This window comes from Dermochelys coriacea, chromosome 3 (assembly GCF_009764565.3).
Source record: "Dermochelys coriacea isolate rDerCor1 chromosome 3, rDerCor1.pri.v4, whole genome shotgun sequence".
Classification (NCBI taxonomy): Eukaryota; Metazoa; Chordata; order Testudines; family Dermochelyidae; genus Dermochelys; species Dermochelys coriacea.
The window spans coordinates 184,943,695-184,963,951 of record NC_050070.1 but is presented as its reverse complement, the minus strand read 5'-3'; the positions used below and the strand labels follow the sequence as shown (position 1 = coordinate 184,963,951).

Here is a 20,257-nt window from a genome sequence, read left to right as displayed (position 1 = left end):
GGGATTGTTTAGTCTGTGGAAGAGACAAATGAGGGGGGATCTGATAGCTGCTTTCAACTACCTGAAAGAGGGTTCTAAAGAGGATGGATCTAGACTGTTCTCAGTGGTAGCATATGACAGAACAAGGAGTAATGGTCTCAAGTTGCAGTGGGGGAGGTTTAGGTTGGATATTAGGCAAAATGTTTTCACTAGGAGGGTGGTGAAACACTGGAATGCGTTACCTAGGGAGGTGGTGGAATCTCCTTCTTTAGAAGTTTTTAAGGTCGGGCTTGACAAAGCCCTGGCTAGGATGATTTAGTTGAGGATTGATCCTGCTTTGAGCAGGAGGTTGGACTAGATAGACCTCCTGAGGTTCCTTCCAACCCTGATATTCTTTGATTCTATGAAAGGCCTTCTGACACTCTTCAGTCCACTGAACCGCATTTGGCTGTTTCTTTTTGGTTAGGTCTGTCAGTGAGGCGGTGATCTGGCTGTACTGTGGTACAAATCGCCTGTAATATCCGGCCAAGCCTGAGAAGGATTGGACCTGTTTCTTTGATTTTGGGACAGGCCACTTTTGGATAGCATCCACTTTGGTCTGTAGTTCCTTGACCCACCTAGTGTCCAAGGTAAGTCACTCTGTTTAGGCCCATTTGACACTTCTTAGCCTTAACAGCCCTGCCTCCCTTATGCGCTCGAAATATGGCCACATCGTCCAGGTAGGTGACTGCATATTCTCCTAATCCCGCTAGGAGACCATTTACAAGTCTTTGGAAGGTGGCGGGTGCATTTCGCAGCCCGAAAGGGCGTACATTAAATTCATACAGCCAGATGTGTGGTGAAGGCTGACCTTTCTTTGGCAGATTCATCTAGCTGTACCTGCCAGTACCCCATAGTTACATCCAAGGTAGAGATGAACTGGGCCCATCCCAATTTCTCCAATAGTTCATCTGTGCGTGGCATTGGATAGTTGTCTCGGCGAGTTACAGCATTTAGCATACGGTAGTCCACGCAAAAACGTATGTCCCCATCGGGTTTGGGAACTAGAACCACTGGAGATGCCCGTGCACTGCCAGAGGGGCGGATTACATCCATCTGTAGCATACCCTGGATCTCCCGTTCTATAGCAGTTTTAGCTTGAGGAGACATTAAGTGTCTAACACTGGCTCCAATTGGGTGAGCATTACCTGTGTCAATGGAGTGGTATGCCTGTTCAGTCAGTCCTGGGTTAGTTAGTTCCTGGAGAAGGTGTAAATCCCTCCCATTGCTGCTTCACCGACTGTAATGGCCCCTTAACCTCATGGCCATATACAAGTTCAAATGGTGAAAACCCTAAACTGGGATGTGGTACAGCTCTGTAGGCAAAGAGCAACTGCTGCAACACTAGGTCCCAAGAATTGGAGTGCTCATTTACGAATTTATGTATCATGGCCCCCAAAATTCCATTAAACTTCTCCACCATGCCATTTGTTCGATGGTGGTAAGGAGTGGCAACCAAGTGATTTACCCCATGAGCTTCCCAAAGGCTTTCCATAGTTCCTGCCAGGAAATTAGTTCCTGCATCTTTGAGGATGTCAGAGGGCCAACCTACCCTGGCAAAAATGTCTGCTAGTGCCTGGCACACACTTTTAGCCCTGGTGTTGCTTAGAGGTACTGCTTCTGGCTATCGGGTGGCAAAATCCATGAAAGTCAGTATGTATTGCTTTCCTCTGGATGTCTTTTTTGGAAAAGGACCCAGAATATCCACGGCTACTTGCTGAAATGGAACTTCAATGATGGGGAGTGGCTGGAGAGGGGCTTTGATCTGGTCTTGGGGTTTTCCCACTTTTTGGCATACCTCACAAGACCGGACATAGGTAGAAACATCCTTGCCCATTCCCTCCCATTGGAATGACCTCCCCAACCAGTCTTTGGTCCTGTTCACCCCAGCATGCCACTAGGATGATCGTGGGCTAAGCTCAAGAGCATGACCTGGTACTTAGTTGGAACTACCAACTGTCTCTGAGGATGCCAGTTCTCCTGGTGTCCATCAGAAAGAGTTTCCTTGTATAAGAGTCCTCTTTCTACAACAAATCTGGATCGATCAGAAGAGCTGAGAGGCGGTGGGTTGGTCCGTGCCACCGTCCAAGCTCTCTGGAGGCTTTCATCTACTTACTGTTCGGCCTGGAACTGTTCCCTTGATGCTGGAGACATCAGTTCCTCATTGGATTGTGGATCTACGCTTGGTCCCTCTGGAAGTGATGTAGGGGATAGGGCTGTTTCCATTGACTGTGAACCACTCTCCACTCGTGCACTATGTTAGGGTTCAGGCTCCAGCTGAACTTCTTGTGTAGGGTTATCGACTGCTGCCAGTTCAGGTCGGTGGGGCCCTCTGGGGTTGGGGTTGCAAGTACCGGATTCAGTGCTCGCAATGTCTGGTGCTGGTTGTTCCGCTGGTTCCGGTTCTGGGACTGGCTCTGTCTGGGTCTCTGGGACTGGATCCACTACTGCTGTTGCAGTCATTGGCCTGGGGTCTGAGTCCATCACCTCTGACAGAGTCCTGGTAGAAGTTTCCAGAACAGCGCTAGGCGTGACAGCTTGTTTAGCCTGGCTGCGGGTGACCATTCTCACCCTCTTGGCTGACTTCACGTGATTGGCCAAGTCTTCCCCCAACAGCATGGGGGTGGGATAATCATCATAGACTTGAAAAGTCCATGTTCCTGACCAGCCCTTGTACTGGACAGGCAAGTTGGCTGTAGGCAAATGGAAAGAGTTGGACTTGAAGGGTTGAATTGTCACTTGGATCTCTGGGTTGATTAAATTGGGGTCCACTAAGGAAGCATGGATAGCCAACACCTGTGCTCCGGTGTCCCTCCACACGGTGACCTTCTTCCCGCCCATACTCACAATTTCCCTCCGCTCCAAGGGTATCTGGGAGGTATCTGGGCCTGAGGACCTCTGGGTTGATTCCGGGGCAATGAACTGTAATCTGTTGGGGTTCTTGGGGCAGTTGTCCTTCACATGTCCCGGCTTGTTAAAACATCGTCCAGCTGACGGGTCACTGGGGCGAGGTGGGTTGTTGGAGAACGGTGTGGTGGGACGATAACGTGGCTGGAGGGTTCCTTGGGGGGTAGATGGGGCCTTGGGTGGCCCCGGTAGTAGGGTGTGATCCGAGGTTGTCCCTTCTGGTATCTGCTCCAACTGGGACCAATTTTTTTTTTCCTCTGCCACCTCCACTCATCTGGCTCCAAATTCCCCGGCCTCGATTACAGTTTTGGGCTTCCCATCTAGGATGTATCTTTCTTGTTCCTCAGGAACACCCTCTAAGAATTGCTCCATTTGCATTAGGAAGTGCAAATCTTCTGGAGATTTAACACTTGCTCCTGATATCCAGGCATCCCAATGTTTCACAATGTGGTAGGCATGTTGGGTAAATGACATGTCTGGTTTCCACCTTAGGGCTCTGAACCGCCGGCGGGAATGCTCGGGGGTCAGCCCCATTCTGACTCTCACCTTGGTTTTAAACAGTTCATACTGGTTCATGTGTTCCTTAGGCATTTCAGCCGCCACCTCAGCTAAGGGTCCACTGAGCTGCGGCCTCAGCTCTACCATGTATTGGTCTGTAGGGATGCTGTACCCAAGGCAGGCCCTTTCAAAGTTTTCTAAGAAGGCCTTGGTATCATCGCCTGCCTTGTAGGTGGGGAACTTTCTGGGGTGGGAAGTGGTACCTGGAGAAGGTTAGCTAGGGTTTGTTGGTATATTCTGCTGAGCCTTTGCCTTCTCTATCTCCAGTGCATGCTTCCTCTCTATTTCCTTCTCCTCCTCCACATGCTTCCTCTCTTTTTCCTTCTCCTCCAGTTCTTTGGTCCTTGCCTCCATTCCCATCCACATGAGTTCTGTCTATCTTTCATGTTCCTTTTGTTTTTCCTCAGCCTCAAATCTGGCTAATTCCAGCTTTTGTTGAACCATGGAGTCTGTCATCCTAACCTCTCTGTTTTTAACTAACTTTACACCCGAGAGTTAGACAGAAAACCAAAACAAAAAAAAAACTTGGCTCATAAAATTTTGCTGTTCTGAATACGATACCTATATTCTCTGATAGTCATTTTCAATCTACAGAGAAATCAAAAAAAACCAAAAACCTAACACCTTTGGCTCCAGGCAAATAGGCAGAAAACCCCTCTAGTAGCTCTTAGGAAAAAGAAAAAACTTCAGGTCTGTGAAGACTGGTGAATTTCCCGGCAGGAGGTTAACTACCTTGCCTTTAGGTAGAGAAAACTCCACCTCAGAGAAGACAATTCCCTTTTGTCTCTGCTCTGGCCCCAAAGCAGAGAGAGAAAAAAAAAAAAAAACCTCTCACTGTTTTCAGTTTAACCTGCTTTCCAGCAGCCCAAAGGGGGAAAAAAATATTTCCTTTTCAAATCTGTGCTTCTGGTTCAAAAAAATCTCAAAATGATTTCAGGTTGATCCCACTGCTCTGCCACCATGTCAAAGTTCCTTCCCCACTCTGAACTCTAGGCTATAGATGTGGGGACCTGCAGGAAAACCTCCTAAGCTTACTTTTACCTGCTTAGGTTAAAACTTCCCCAAGGTACAACTATATTACCTTTTTCCCTTGACTTCCACTGCCACCACCAAACGTCCGGCTTTATTTTTGAGAAAGCGTTGTTTGGAAACGTCTTTCCTTCAAAATCCTCACCAAAACCTTGCACCCCCCTGCCTGGGGAAGGCTTGATAAAAATCCTCACCAATTTGCATAGGTGACCACAGACCTAAACCCTTGGATCTTAAGTACAATGAAAAAAGTATTCAATTTTTTACAAGAAGAATTTTAATATAAGCAAAGGTAAAAAGAATCACTTCTGTAAAATCAGGATGGTAAATACCTTACAGGGTAATTAGATTCAAAACATAGAGAATCCCTCTAGGCAAAACCTTAAGTTACAAGAAAGACACAAAGACAAGAATATTCATTCTATTCAGCACAGTCTAATTTCTCAGCCATTTAAAGAAATCATAATCAAAAGCATACCTAGCTAGATTACTTACTAAATTCTAAGACTCCATTCCTGTTCTGTCCCCGGCAAAAGCATCACACAGACAGATCCTTTGTTTCTCCCCCACTCCAGCTTTGAAAGTATCTTGTCTCCTCATCGGTCATTTTGGTCAGGTGCCAGCTAGGTTATCTTAGCTTCTTAACCCTTTACAGGTGAAAGGATTTTTCCTCCTGCCAGGAGGGATTTTAAAGGTGTTTACCCTTCCCTTTATATTTATGACACCATGTCTCTGCAGGGAAGAGGAATAGCTCAGTGGTTTGAGCATTGGCCTCCTAAACCCAGGGTTGTGAGTTCAATCCTTGAGGGGGCCATTTAGGGATTGGTTCTGCTTTGAGCAGGGGGTTGAAGTAGATGACCTCCTGAGGTCCCTTCCAACCCTGATATTCTGTGATTTCAAATGTGCTATGTCGGATGAGGCTTATTGAAAAAATGCACACAAGATGAAGGATTACCCCAGGAATTGTGTGTAATAGAAACCTCTGAGAGATAGTTCTACACAGTGGGAACTGTTTGACCAAGGTCACGGCAAAGAAACTTTTCAGCAAGTGGGGGGAAAGATATAAAAGAGGGACAATGACAACATGAAGGACCTCACTCTCCCTACAACAGCATACTGGAAAACGCCTGAGGAACAAAGACTGAACTGTTGGAAGTGATGGTCCCATGCTGGAAGGATTTTTAACCTGTATAAGAAAACCTGGGAAAGCCAAGGCAATTTTTGCCTTAAGAATCTGCCAGCCTGTTTATCACTCAGAGTGAGAATTTGCTAATTTGTATCCTACCAATCTAGTGTGTTAAGATCAGTTTGTCGCTTTTGTTTATTTACTAAGGTAATCTGCTTTGTTCTGTTTGCTATCCCTTTAACCACTTAAAATCTACCCTTTGTAGTTAATAAACTTATTTTGTTTATTATTAAACTCAGTTTATGTTATTTCTAACTCGGGGGGGGGGCAAGAAGTCGTGCACATCTCTCTTCACCTTGCGGAAGAGTGTGGATTTTTATGAGTTTGTGCTGTGCAGATTTTCTATACAGTGCAAGACTATTATTTTGGGGTTATCTCCCAAAAGGGGTATGCACATGAGTGCTGGGGGAGTCCTCTCACACAGAGCTGATTTCAGTCTGTATCTGCAGCGGCGTGTGGCTCTACCTATATGTGTGTGCTGCAAGAGGCCAGAGACCTTAATTCAGCAAAGCAGGGAGTGGGAACCTAGGCTGCTCGAGCAGGAGACACTCAATGAAATCCCAGTATATCAGGTGGCATCCCAGAAGGGAGGGTCCAACCCATCACACCAGCGTTGCAAGATATTTATGTGCCAGATGCGCTAAAGATTTATTTGTCCCTTCATGCTTCAGCTATCATTCCAGAGGACAGGCATCCATGCTGATGATGGGTTCTGCTTGATAACGATCCAAAGCAGTGCAGACTGATACATGTTCATTTTCATCATCTGAGTCAGATGCCACCAGGAGAAGGTTGATTTTCTTTTTTTGGTGTTTGGGTTCTGTACCCAGTTTCCACATCGGAGTGTGGCTCTTCTAAGACTTCTGAAAGCATGTTACACACCTCATCCCTCTCAGATTTTGGAAGGCACTTCAGATTCTTAAACCTTGGGTGGAGTGCTGTCTCTATCTTTAGAAATCTCACATTGGTACCTTCTTTGCATTTTGTCAAATCTGCAGTGAAAGTGTTCTGAAAACAAGTGTGTGCTGGGGCATCTTCAAGACTGCTATAACACGAAATATATGGAAGAATGTGGGTAAAACAGAGCGGGAGACATACAGTTTTCCCCCCAAGGAGTTCAGTCGCAAATTTAATTAATGCATTATTTTTTAACAAGCGTCATCATCACAGAAGCATGTCCTCTGGAATGGTGGCTGAAGCATGAAGGGGCATATGACTGTTAAGCATATCTGGCACGTAACTACCTTGCAATGCTAGCTACAAAAGTGCCATGTGAATGTCTGTTCTCACTTTTAGGTGACATAAAGAAGAATTGAGCAGCATTATCTCCCATATGTTTGTCTTAGCAATTGGCTGAACAAGAAGTTGGATTGAGTGGACTTGTAGGCACTAAAGTTTTACATTGTTTTATTTTTGAGTGCAGTTATGTAGCAAAAAAAGTCTACATTTGTAAGTTGCATTTTCACAATAAAGAGATTGTACTACAATACTTGTATGAGATTAATTAAAATTACTATTTATTTTGTTCATCATTTTAACAGTGCAAATATTTGTAATAAAATAATATAAAGTGAGCACTGTACACTTTGTATTCTCTGTTGTAATTGAAATGAATATATTTGAAAATGTAGAAGACAAAAAATATTTAAAATAAATTTTATTTGGTATTCTATTGTTTAACAGTGCAATTGAAACTGTGATTAATCACAGTTAATTTTTTTGAGTTAATCACGTGAGTTAACTGCGACTAATCAATAGCCCTGTTCTTGCATGTGACTTGTACTTTCATGCAGTAGATCTTTAAGGTCTAGTGGCTTGAGCATCGTTCAGTTTTGAATAGGATTGTTGGTCAAGTTAGTGTTGATGCCTGGAAGTAATGGCGTATAGGAGTAGATGCACTTTTCATTTGGATATAAGTTTTGTTCCTCTAATGCTTTGCAGTGAAAGAAGTGCATGTTACTTTAATTGAGGTGGTACCAACAGTTTTATATTATCTGTACTTCAATTAGAAGAGGGTGTGAGAGGTTACCCCCAGGGTGCCACCTGGAACTGCGCTACCACTGAGCCCCCCTGACCCACCAGCCTAGGCTCCCTTTACACTGTACTGCTATGACCATCCTGCACTTTCATCAGCACACATACAGGTAGGGACATACCCAGCTGCAGTTACATGCAGATGCTGTGACCAGCCCTGCATGGGAAGGCTCTAGCTAGAGAACTTCCCAGTTACTCAGGCACACACCCTCTCTGGAGTGTAAATCCAAAATTATGCCATCTTGTGCTGCACAGGGAACTGTACAGCATAAACTCATGAAATTCACCCCCTCCCTTAATGTGGAGAGGAATACATAACAGTTTTCTGCCCTGAATTATGACTCCCACACTCTGGTTTTAGACAAAGCACAAATAAGTTTATTAACTACAAAAGATAAATATTAAGTAATTATAAGGGATAGCAAACAGATCAAAGCAGATTACCTATTAAATAAACAAAACACGCAAACTAAACTTAATATACTACATAGATTGGATATGAATAGCAAATTCTCACCTTAAGTGATGGTACAAGCAGGCTGTAGATTCTTAAAGGGCAAGCTGCAGTTGCTTACAGCTTAGAAATCCCAGGTGTTTCATTCATAGGCTAAAAATCCCTTTAGCTTCGGTCCAGTACTTCCCCCAGTTCAGTCTTTGTTCCTCAGGTGTTTCGAGGAGTCTCTTTGGGTGGGGAGTCAGTGAAGAACCAAGATGATGTCACTCCCCTGCTTTATATAGCTTTTGCATATGGCAGGAACTTTGTTTCAAAGCTTGGTTCCCATGCCAGGCAGTGGAAAAATACTGATATCCAAAGAGTCCGGCACTAGGTGACTTGTTCACATGTCCCTGTAATGTCACAGTAGCCATCACTCAGATGCTGTTTGTAGTGTCCTCAGGGAGGGCCCCCTCTCCCCCCCTCCTCCCAGGAGATAAGCTTCTTCTAAGGCCTATTGCAGTGGTTCTCAAACTTTGGTACTGGTGATCCCTTTCAAATAGCAAGCCTCTGAGTGCAACACCCCTTATAAATTAAAAACACTTTTTTATATATTTAACACCATTATAAATGCTGGATGCAAATTGGGGTTTGGAGTGGTGGCTGACAGCTCGCAACCCCCCATGTAATAACCTTGCGACCCCCTGAGGGGTCACAACCCCCTGTTTGTGAATCCCTGGCCTATTGTTTTCTCCTAATGGCTCATTAACCTGAATGGGCCCTTCCCAGCCAGCCATCTAGACTGAGAGCCTTTTGTCTAGTGGGCATTCCCCAAGTGTAAACACATTTGAAATACAGATACAATATTTATAACTTATTTATAACTTCAGATAAAAAAATGATACATGCATACAAATAGGATACTCATATTCAGTAAATTATAACCTTTTCAATGATATCTCACATGAGCTATTTTGCATAAAATACATCATAATATGCCATAATCATATCATATAATAATATTTCTATGAGGAATAAGGGGTGTAGTGTCAGAGATTTTCTTGTTAGTTTTCTCTGTAGTTGGTGCTTCTGAAATTCCTATTGCATGCAGTATAATTGGAGCATGGCAAGTATAGGGCTTTCCTTGGGGTTTTACCCTAATTGAGGTATTTGGATATTATGGTTGGGCTCTAGAATTGGCACTCATAGAGTATGCTGGACCTATGTACTTCCACTCAAAACATACTGCAGGTTTTCTCCACAGCTAGTCATGCATGGCTATGTGACATCAACATTTCCACTCTGCTTCTCTAAAATAAGGGCAATTAAGTGGCTATGCTTGTCCTTGAGGCAACATGCTAATTTCGTTGTTGATAGGACTTCTCATGTCTCATCACTAAGGCTAAGTTTTTGTTACGGATATTTTTAGTAAAAGTCACAGACAGGTCACGGGCAATAATAAAAAAATCACGGAAGTGTGACCTGACTGTGGCTTTTACTAAAAATACCCAAGACAAAATGAGTAGGCTGGGCAGCTGGGGTGGGGCCTGGGAGCTCCAGGGTCCCCCCGTTGCATCTGGGAGCTGTTGGAGTTCCCCTGCCACCTGCAGCGGCCAGGAGGTCCAGGGGTCCATCTTGCTGCCCACTGTGGTGGGGATCCCCCCTACTGCTGGCAGCAACTGGGAGTGGTGTGGGTCCCTCTTACCACCCGCAGTGGCTGAGAGTTCCATGGATCCCCCCTGCCACCCGCGGTGCATGGGAGCATTGGGGATCCCTTCCGCCAAACGGGGCGGCCATGAGCAGCAGGTATTCCCCCTGCCGCAGGGTCCCCCTTGCTGCCCGCAGCAGCCAGGAGCAGCAGATTCCCCTGCCGCCCATGGTGACCGGGAGCGGCAGGGGAGCTGTGGGGTTCCTCACTGCCACCCGCAGTGGCCAGGAGGGTATCCTGCAGCTTTCTGCCTCCGCAGGCGGCAGGGGACCCTGCAGCTCCCAGCCAGCGCTGGCTGAAGTCATGGAGGTCTTTGGAAGTCACGGATTCCATGACTTCCATGACCTCCATGACTAAATCACAGCCTTTCTCATCACAGTTTGTTTAAGGGCATCCTACCAGTTTCTGCCTATCCTCTGATTAACCAAACAATATGTAAGATTCTGGTATGAGTATTGGTTAATGTTCATTTATTTCAGTTTCCGAGGATCACTTCTGTGTTTTATGATTCTGCATCTGCTTGTGCAACAATGATGGGTACAATAATCTTTCTTACAGGGTCTGGAGAATGTCATGTGGCAGCATGGGTTCACGGTATGATGACATTTTGACACATCATCAGTTGTTGATGCAATATGAATCATGCTGAATTTGTCTCATTGCACAAACTGTAAGAAATGGCTGTGCTAGGAGTGAGTTTTAGTCTCCATAATGATTAAATCCATGGCATCTTTGAGATTTTCAGTAAAGCTATGTTGTCTGCTGTGAAAGTCAGGTTGTATGAGTGCAAGAGAGTGCTAAAAAGCAGATATAGTAGTCCCAGAATGTTAAAGGCCCTCTTCCCTACTAACTGAGAAGCGGTTACCACAGGTCAATTAGAGACAACTGAATCCAATTAAGGGCTGCCTGAAGCATTTAAAAACCCTCCTCCTCTGGTGAGAAAAAGGGAAAAGAGAGACAGAAAAACGGCTGCCAAGCTAGTGCAGCAGGGAAAGAATCTGCTCTAGGCCATGTCTACACTACGAAAGTACTCCAATTTTACAGAAGTTGATTTTGGGGAACAGATTGTATAAAGTCGAGTGCATGCGTCCACACTAAGCACATTAATTTGGCAGTGTGCATCCACAGTACCATAGCAAGCTTCGACATTCCGAGTGGTGCACTGTGGCTAGCTATCCCACAGTTCCTGCAGTCCCCGCTGCGCATTGGAATTCTGGATTGAGCTCACAATGCCTGATGGGGCCAAAAATTTGTCGCGGGTGGTTATGGGTAAATGTCGTCAATCAACCCTCCCTCCCTCCGTGAAAGCAACAGCAGAAAATCATTTTGCGCCCTTTTCCCTGGATTGCCCAAGCAGATGCCATAGCATGGCAAGCATGGAGCCTGTTCAGCTCACCGCAGCAGTTATGACCATTGTAAACACCTCGCGCATCATCGTGCAGTTTATGCAGAACCAGCACCTGAAAAATCAGGCAAGGAGGTGATGAGGTGATGAGGCCATGAACACAGATTTCTCTAAAACCGTGGTCTCTGGCAATTTGGAGATCATGGTATTACTGGGGCAGGCTCATACCGTGGAACACCGATTCTGGGCCAGGGAAACAAGCAAAGAGTGGTGGGATGGCATAGTGTTGCAGGTTTGGGATGATTCCCAGTGGCTCCAAAACTTTTGCATGCATAAGGGCACTTTCATGGAACTTTGTGACTTGCTTTCCCCTGCCCTGAAGCACAAGAATATCAAGATGAGAGCAGCCTTCACAGTTCACAAACGAGTGGCAACACTCCTGTGGAAGCTTGCAACGCCAGACAGCTACTGGTCAGTCGGGAATCAATTTGGAGTGGGCAAATCTACTTTGGGGGTTGCTGTGATCCAAGTAGCCAACGCAATCATTGAACTGCTGCTATCAAAGGTAGTGACTATGGGAAATGAGCAGGTCATAGTGGATGGCTTTGCTGCAATGGGATTCCCTAACTGTGGTGGGGCTATAGACGGAACCCATATCCCTATCTTGGCACCGGAGCACCAAGGCAGTGAGTACATAAACTGAAGGGGGTACTTATCAATGGTGCTGCAAGCACTGGTGGATCACAAGGGACATTTCACCAACATCAACATGAGGGGGCCGAGAAAGGTTCATGACGCTCGTGTCTTCAGGAACTCTGGTCTGTTTAAACGGCTGCAGGAAGGGATTTACTTCTCAGACCAGAAAATAACTGTTGGGGATGTTGAAATGTCTAGAGTTATCCTTGGGGACCCAGCCTACCCGTTAATGCCCTGGCTCATGAAGCCATACGCAGGCACCCTAGACAGTAGTAAGGAGCTGTTCAACAATAGGCTGAGCAAGTGCAGAATGGTGGTAGAGTGTGCATTTGGACGTTTAAAGGGTCCCTGGCACAGTTTACTGAGTCATTTAGACCTAAGCGAAACCAATGTTCCCATTGTTATTGCTGCTTACTGTGTGCTCCACAATCTCTGTGAGAATAAGGGGGGGACGTTTATGGCGGGGTCGGAGGTTGAGGCAAATCGCCTGGCCTCTGAATACGCGCAGCCAGACACCAGGGAGGTTAGAAGAGCACAGCAGGAAGCGCTGCGTCAGAGAAGCTTTGAAAACCAGTTTCATGGCTGGACAGAGTACTGTGTGACACTTCTGTTTGTTTCTCCTTGATGAAAACCCGCCCCCTTGGTTGTCTCTAAATTCCCTGTAAGCCACTCGCCTTTCGATCACAGCTTGCTTGCAAAGGAAATAAAGTCACTATTGTTTAAAAAACATGTATTCTTTATTAATTGATTATAAAAATGGGGAGATAACTCACAAGGTAGCCTTGGTGGGGTGTGAGAGGAGGGTAGGAGGGAAGGAAAAGGTCACTTCAAAACTTGTTGAATGACAGCCTTCTGTTGCTTGGGCTCTCCACTGGGGTGGAGTGCCCGGAGCCTTAATTCCCCTCCTCCCCCCCGCGTTCTTGGGTGTCTGGGTGAGGGGGCTATGGAACTTGGGGAGGAGGGAGGGCGGTTAAACAGGGGCTGCAGCGGCAGTCTGTGATCCTGCTGCCATTCATGAACCTCCAACAGACGCCGGAGCATGTCCATTTGATCCTGCAGTAGCCCCAGCGTTGCATCATGCCTCCTCTGATCTTCCTGCCACCACCTCTCCTCACGTTCATCGGCTACTTTCCTGTACTCTGCTATTGTGTCCCTCCACACATTCTGCTGATCTCTGTCAGTGCCGGATGACTGCATGAGCTCAGAGAACATTTCATCATATGTGCGTTTTTTTTGCTGCCTTATCTGAGATAGCCTTTGGGATGGAGGAGGGGGGCTTGAAACATTTGCAGCTGCTGGAGGAAAAAAAGGGAGTGAAGTATTTAAAAAGATACATTTTACAGAACAATGGCTATACTCTTTCATGGTGAACAACACTATTCACATTACATAGAACATGTGATTTTGGTACAAGGTCGCATTTTGCATCTTATATTGAGTGCCTGCGGCTTTGGTGTTAGAGATCACACACGCAGTGCCGGGCAACAGAATTCGGCTTGCAGGAGGCCATGGTAAGCCATAGTCTTTTGGCTTCTTCAACCTTCATAACAGCAGCACCCTCCTCTCCCAGGCCAAGCAAATCACGTTGAGTTGGCCATTTAGTGCTGCGGTTTTCCTGTTAACGTGCAGCAGCAGAAACCAAACTAACCCCACCCAGTTCAATTCTCTGGGATGATTGCTTTACCCCTCCCCCCACCATGTGGCTGGTATCAGGGAAGATCCCTGCTAGCCAAACGCAAACAGCTCAGTGCCAATGCCCCTCCTCCCCACCGCTAGGCTAACTGCGGGAAGGATTTCTTTTCAGCCACAGGCAAACAGCCCAGTAGGAACAGCCACCTCTGAATGTCCCCTTAATTAAATACCCGTATTTCAACCAGGGTACCATAAACGATATCACTCTCCTGAGGATAACACAGAGAGATACAGAACCGACGTTGCTTGAATGCCAGCAAACACCGGGACCATACGCTGCCAGGCTTTGTCATGCAGTGATACCAGATTACTTGCTACTAGCATGGCATGGTAAAGTGTCCTACCATGGAGAACAGAATAAGGCTGCTCTCCCCAGAAACCTTCTGCAAAGGCTTTTAGAGTACCTCCAGGAGAGCTTCATTGAGATGTCCCTGGAGGATTTCCGCTCCATCCCCAGACATGTTAACAGACTTTTCCAGTAGCCATACTGGTCATGAATGCATCCCAAGTCCTGAGGGCTACTTAATCATTAAAAAATGCTTGCTTTTATAACATGTATTATATTTACAAAGGTACACTCACCAGAGGTCCTTTCTCCGGCTTAGTTGGGTTGGGAGGGTATTTCAGTCAGGGTGAAAAAAAGATCTTGGCTGTCAGGGAGAACGGTGTGCTGTGTGCTCTCCTCAAGCTCGTCGTCCTCCTCATCTTCCCTGTCCACAAAAAAGAACTCAGGCATGGCGGAGAGTACCCCATCATCGGAGCCCACGGACAGGGTGGGGGTAGTGGTGGCAGCCCCCCCAGAATTGCATGCATCTCACCGTAAAAGGGGCATGTCTGAGGCTCTGTCCCAGAGCATCCGTTTGATTCTTTGGTTTTCTGGTACGCTTGTCTGAGCTCCTTAAGTTTCACGCGGCAGTGTGTTGCGTCCCTGCTGTAGCCTCTGTCCCTCATGGCCTCGGAGATTTTTGTGAAATGTTTTGGCATTTTGTCTTTTGGAACGTAGTTCTGATAGCACTGATTCCTCTCCCCATACAGCGATCAGATCCAGTACCTCCCATTCGGTCTATGCTGGAGCTCTTTTTCAGTTCTGGGACTACATGGTCACCTGTGCTGATGAGCTCGCCTGGCCAAACAGGAAATGAGATTCAAAAGTTCCCGGGGCTTTTCCTGTACACCTGGCCAGTGCATCCGAGTTGAGAGTGCTGTCTAGAGCGGTCATAATGGTGCACCGTGGGATAGCTCCCGGAGGCCAATACCTTCTAATTGTGTCCACAATAACCCTAATTCGAAACGGCGATGTCGATTTCAGCGCTAATCCCCTCTTTGGGGAGGAGTACAGAAATTGATTTTAAGAGCCCTTTATGTTGAAAAATATGGCTTCGTTGTGTGGACAGGTGCAGGGTTAATTAGATTTAACGCTGCTAAATCCGACATAAACTCGTAGTGTAGACCAGGCCTTAGAGTGAGAGGCTATGCTCCTTTCCATATGGGAAATAGTGAAAACTGAGTGCCTGTTGGGGGAAGGACTTACACCCCAGGGCAACCAACAGGATGACACCCTGCACCACTGGGGAGGCAGGGTAAGGTACTCCCCTGGGTTTTTTGGTTTATGAGACTTTTTTCTTTTTGGTTGGTGAAGGATCACCTTTAGGCCTACCCTGAGAATATGACCAAGGGAGCTCAGAAGGGGGAAGGCAAAACCCTGCCTGGGGTGGGGTTGATTATCCCAGGCCCACCATTGCCAGAGGGAGAAGTGCTAAGTCTGGCGAGACGAAGGAGGTGTCTTGCCACGCTACACTTAAAATGCTACAGTAGCATAGCTGCAGCAGTTCAGTGTCAACACTTACTACAGAGATGGGTGGGGTTCTTCCATCGCTGTAGGTAATCCACCTCCCCAGAAGGTGGTAGCTTGATCGACAGAAGAATTCTTCCATTGACCTAGCACTGTCTACACGAGGGGTTAGGTCAGCTTAACTACATCTCACAGAGCAAGGGTGGGGAGTGGGGTTGGGGGCTTGCTCCATTCTGGTGCTCCAGCCAGGGAGTGGGGTCGGGGGCTTGCTGGCCGGATTAAAAGGCTGGATGGGCTGGACATACTGCTCCCAGAAGCAGTGGCATGTCCCCCCTCTGGTTCCTACATATAGGGGCAGCAGGGGGCCCCACACGCTGCCACCGCCCCAAGCGGTGGATCTGCAGCTCTCATTGGCCGGGAACTGCGCTCAATGGGAGCTGCAGGGGCAGCACCTGTGGACGGGGCAGTGCACAGAGCTGCCTGGCCGACTCCGCACCTCTGCATAGGAGCTAGTGGGGGGACATGCTGCTGCTTCCGGGAGCTGTTTGAGATAAGCGCTCCCTGGAGCCTGCACCCCTGACCTCCTCCCGTGCCCCTGCCCCTGCCCCAGCCCTGATCCCCCTCCAGCCCGCTGAACCCCTCAGTCCCAACCTGGAGCCCCCATCTGCACCCCAAACCCCTCATCCCCAGCCCCACCCCAGAGCCCGCACCCCCATCTGGAGCTCTCATCCACTCCCCCCACATCCCAATTCTTCTGCCCCAGCCCAGATCCCCCTCCCATATTCTGAACCCCTCTGATCTGACCGCAGCCCCCTCCTGTACCCCCAAACCCCTCATTCCTGGCCCCACCCCAGAGCCTGCACCTCCAGCCAGAGCCCTCACCCCCTCCTGCACCCCAGCCCCCAATTTCATGAGCATTCATGGCTCGCAGTACAATTTCCATACCCAGATGTTGCCCTCAGGCCGAAAAGTTTGCCCACCCATCCCAGAGTGTGGATTTTTCACACCCTTGAGAGTCAATGTATGCCAATGTAACTTTTAAGTCTATATCAGCCCTAAGAGTACTATTTGTCTGTTGGTTTTGGTGACGTCTATACACTTGCCCACTAAGAACTAGACTAAGGATTTATATGCACTATAAAATTTTACCAAGTTTGTAACCAGGTTTTCTCTTGGTTATCTTGATGCATGGTTCATTTCCAGACACACAGTTCCTAATTGCAGGTGTACAGTGTTACAACCCCATTGTCGAGCAGGGATGCAGTAGGATTGTTGAGGTGGAACCACATTTTAATATGACTTTGGAAATGGGATCTGTGTAACAGAGCTGGCCAGCCCTGCTAGTTCCTAGGTTGTCTTTGGGGGAGTACATCCCAGGTGCATTGCATGATGTGTTACAGGAAGCACTCTGGTCATTCCATCATACTGTCCCCACTTTGCTATTGCATTGAATTCCCTGATATGAGGGGTTAAAAGTTTCCTTTTCACTGGAATTCTTGAAAATTCTGGCATCATGGAATTTGCCAGGCCAGCCTGTGTTAACTCATTTAAACAATATTGGTATGCTCAGTGCCAAGTATCCACAGGATAGAAAGATTTGAGGTTGTAGAACACAGTAGTGTTATGTAAGGAACAGAGAACAACCAAATAGGCGCTGCACTATTGGTGGAATTTGGATTAATACAAAATTTCCAGAACCCTGGGTGCCGTGTGGTTCGGAATGATCTTGAAAATCATCTACAATCCTATATTGCCTGGTGCTATCATCTCAGGCGATATGGGATAGCTGACCAGATTTTCCTAAAATACACTGTTGCAAACACTTTGTGCATCTTGGTCATGTGGACAGGCAAACACCACTGAATTATGGTTGTGCTAAATTGTATTAACTGAAACCATGTCTGATGGGTGCATCAAAACACCGATTCACTGGACATGATCCCATCTGTAGCATAGAGGGGCCATAAGATCACAACTTCACTTTATAGATAGGGCTTTTTGCAATTTAAGTCCGAAGAGGGGAAATCAAAACATTTATAAGGAGGGTTAATTTGTAATATAATAAATGTAATTAAACAGTTAATGGGAGAACTGAACATATTAGAGACCACTTATTCAGTGCTTCTCTCATTTTGTTGTGCAGAGCCATTTTATAGAAGGTGATCTCAATATAGCCACTCCTGTTGTATCTAATAAGGTATATCAATTTCCAAATAGTTAGCATAAGTTCAATAATGAGAACCCAGTCACAAACCGGTGGGAGTTTAACACCTGGTTGAGACAATTTCACAAAGATTCAGATGGTCCCAGGCTTTGGATAGCTATACCCCAACACATTTATAAATGCATCCCATGAAGTGAGCTATAGCTCACGAAAGCTTCTGCTCAAATAAATTTGTTAGTCTCTAAGGTGCCACAAGTACTCCTTTTCTTTTTGCGGATACAGACTAACACGGCTGCTACTCTGTAAACCTATAGTTAAGGTTGTGTGTCTGTCACGGAAGTCATGGATTCCGTGACTTCCTGTCACCTCCATGACTTCTGCAGCCACTGGTGCGACTGGCTCCAGGGCTGCCCGAGCAGATCAGGCAGCTCCTGGGCCAGCCGCACTGGCTGCTGCTGGGGCAGTTGGGTGTGGAAGGGGGCTCAGGGCTGGGGCAGGGGGCTGGGGTATGGGGTGACGCTTACCGAGGGGGAGAGACTCCTCGGAAGCGGTTGGCATGTCCCTGCAGCTCTAGCCGGAGGGGCCAAGGGGCTCTGCGCACCGCCCCTGCCAAGAGGTGCCTCCCTGCAGCTTCCCTTGGCTACAGTTCCCTGCCAATGGGAGCTACGGAGCTGGAGATTGTGGCGCGGCAGTGCACAGAGCCCACCCTGACCTTCTCTCTCCCTAGGAGCTGTAGGGACATGGCGGAGCTGGTAGGGAGCCTGCCAGTGTTGCTGCTCCCCCTCCCAGCACCAGCGGGGGTCCCGGGCTGTGCGTCGCTGCCCGCGGCGCCCCCAGAGCACCTGCAGCCCCCTTGGCCCAAGTTTTAGTTAGAGGTATATAGTACAAGTCATGGACAGGTCACGGGCTGTGAACTTTTGTTTACTGCCTGTGACCTGTCCATGATTTTTACTAAAAATACCCATGACTAAAATGTAGCCTAAATTAAAGCTACTGAGCAGGATAGAGGAGATACAAAACTGAATTTCCTTTGGTTTTGTTGGCTTAATGGCTGCAGTTGGATAAGATTTTTAAGACTTATATTGATTTATAATTGTTTTCTTTGTTATAGACAAGTAAAATTAAATGGGTCCAATAACTGGGATGACTCCAGATAAGAAAGCTGAAGCGCCTGGAGCAGAAAAGGCTGCAGGATTAAGACAGATTTACAGAATGGGAAGCTTGCCTGAAGCAGTTGATGCTGCTAGGCCGAAGGCCACGCTAGTGGACAGCGAATCAGCAGATGATGAGCTCACAAATTTGAACTGGCTTCATGAAAGTACTAATCTTCTAACATACTTCAGTCTTGGAAGTGAGGGTCTTCCAACTGTTAGTCCTATATATGACATTGAGGGTGATAATGTGCCATCTTTCTCACCATCCTGCTACCAGAATCTGGAAAAAAAATCAGCCATTTCCAAACCTCCTTATTCCTTTAGCCTTCTCATTTACATGGCTATTGAACATTCTCCTAATAAAAGTTTGCCAGTCAAAGAAATCTACAGCTGGATTCTGGAACGCTTCCCATACTTTGCCACAGCACCCACAGGGTGGAAGAACTCTGTTCGACACAATCTTTCCTTGAATAAATGTTTCCGAAAGGTGGAGAGAAGCCATGGCAAGGTGAGATGTATGGAAAAAATGTTTTTAACAGATATAAAGTGTATTAGGAAATAGGCTGCTTTTTTGTTTTTAAGGCATTTTTGGGGGGGTGTATAGTACTAACATTAGATATACTTGTATATTGAAATAATATTTTACATTTATAGCTTTTTCTTTTTTTTTCTTTTTGCAACTCCAAATGCAACTTGGAAATGCCACTTGTGATAAGGTGCATGTATTTTATTTCATACAGTATTTTTATTTAGCAATGTCATAAGCAGAGCTGGCAGTGACAGCTGTAGTTAAAGTTGCCTAGCACTTTCCTTAGAAGGCCCTGTATTCAGTTGCCTATAACTTTGCCTTACAAGTTTGGGATGAAATTTCAGGCGCAAGATGTTTTGTTTGTTTGTTTTAAAATTCAACAAAAATAGCTCAGTTGTTTATGAAAACTAGGTTTGGAAAAAAAAAATGTTTTGCCTATGTCAAAAAATTCTTGAAATTCTCATGCTTCCAGGCTTTGGAATCTTTAAACTGGTGAGGGGTTTTCCTTGGTGCTGGAGAGATGCGTTTTGCTGTCCTTGTGAAAATCCACCCAGACATAGCTGAGTTATAAGCCCCTGAGGAAAAAAATCACTTGTTTGCATGTGCTCAGTTGGGGATTATTAGTGTATGACAGCTAAAATCTGTGAAGATTCTGTTTACAGTGAGTATGGTCTGTCCTAGGAGCAGGAGTTTCTTGCAATTGATGCTCCCAGGAACGAGGGATGACTGTGGTAACCTCTAGAGCAGGAATATTGTTTCTTTTATCTTCTCCATGCTCTTCCTGTTGACATTCAAACAGCGTGGAGGAAACTGAAGAAACAGCTTAACTGATATAGAGGGGTGAGGAGCAGAGAGAAGAACCAGAGGCAGGCTGGGAAAAGGGGACAGGGCCTGGCAGGAGGAATAACAGTGACAGGTTGGCAGGCACAAGAGCCAAGGGTTTAGGAGCAGAGTCTACAGGAACAGAATGGGACAAGACACAAGAGTCTGTGACTACTAAACTGCATTGTCC

At 46.5% G+C, this 20,257-nt stretch overlaps 1 protein-coding gene and 1 long non-coding RNA gene across 11 annotated transcripts in view; both read left to right on the top strand.

The window, feature by feature from the left end:
* Window positions 1-20,257, top strand: part of LOC122459667 — a 1,177,620-nt gene that overhangs the window by 342,385 nt on the left and 814,978 nt on the right. The window lies entirely within an intron of this gene.
* Window positions 1-20,257, top strand: part of FOXN2 (forkhead box N2) — a 245,338-nt gene that overhangs the window by 170,865 nt on the left and 54,216 nt on the right. For all 10 annotated transcript variants that reach the window (XR_005292093.2, XR_006280489.1, XM_043512308.1 and 7 more), the window contains one exon: window positions 18,674-19,224. Coding sequence is in view for 8 of the 10 variants with exons in the window: in XM_043512308.1 (XP_043368243.1) it covers window positions 18,688-19,224 (537 nt within the window). In the remaining 2 variants the exon portion in view is untranslated. The remainder of the gene's footprint in view (window positions 1-18,673; window positions 19,225-20,257) is intronic.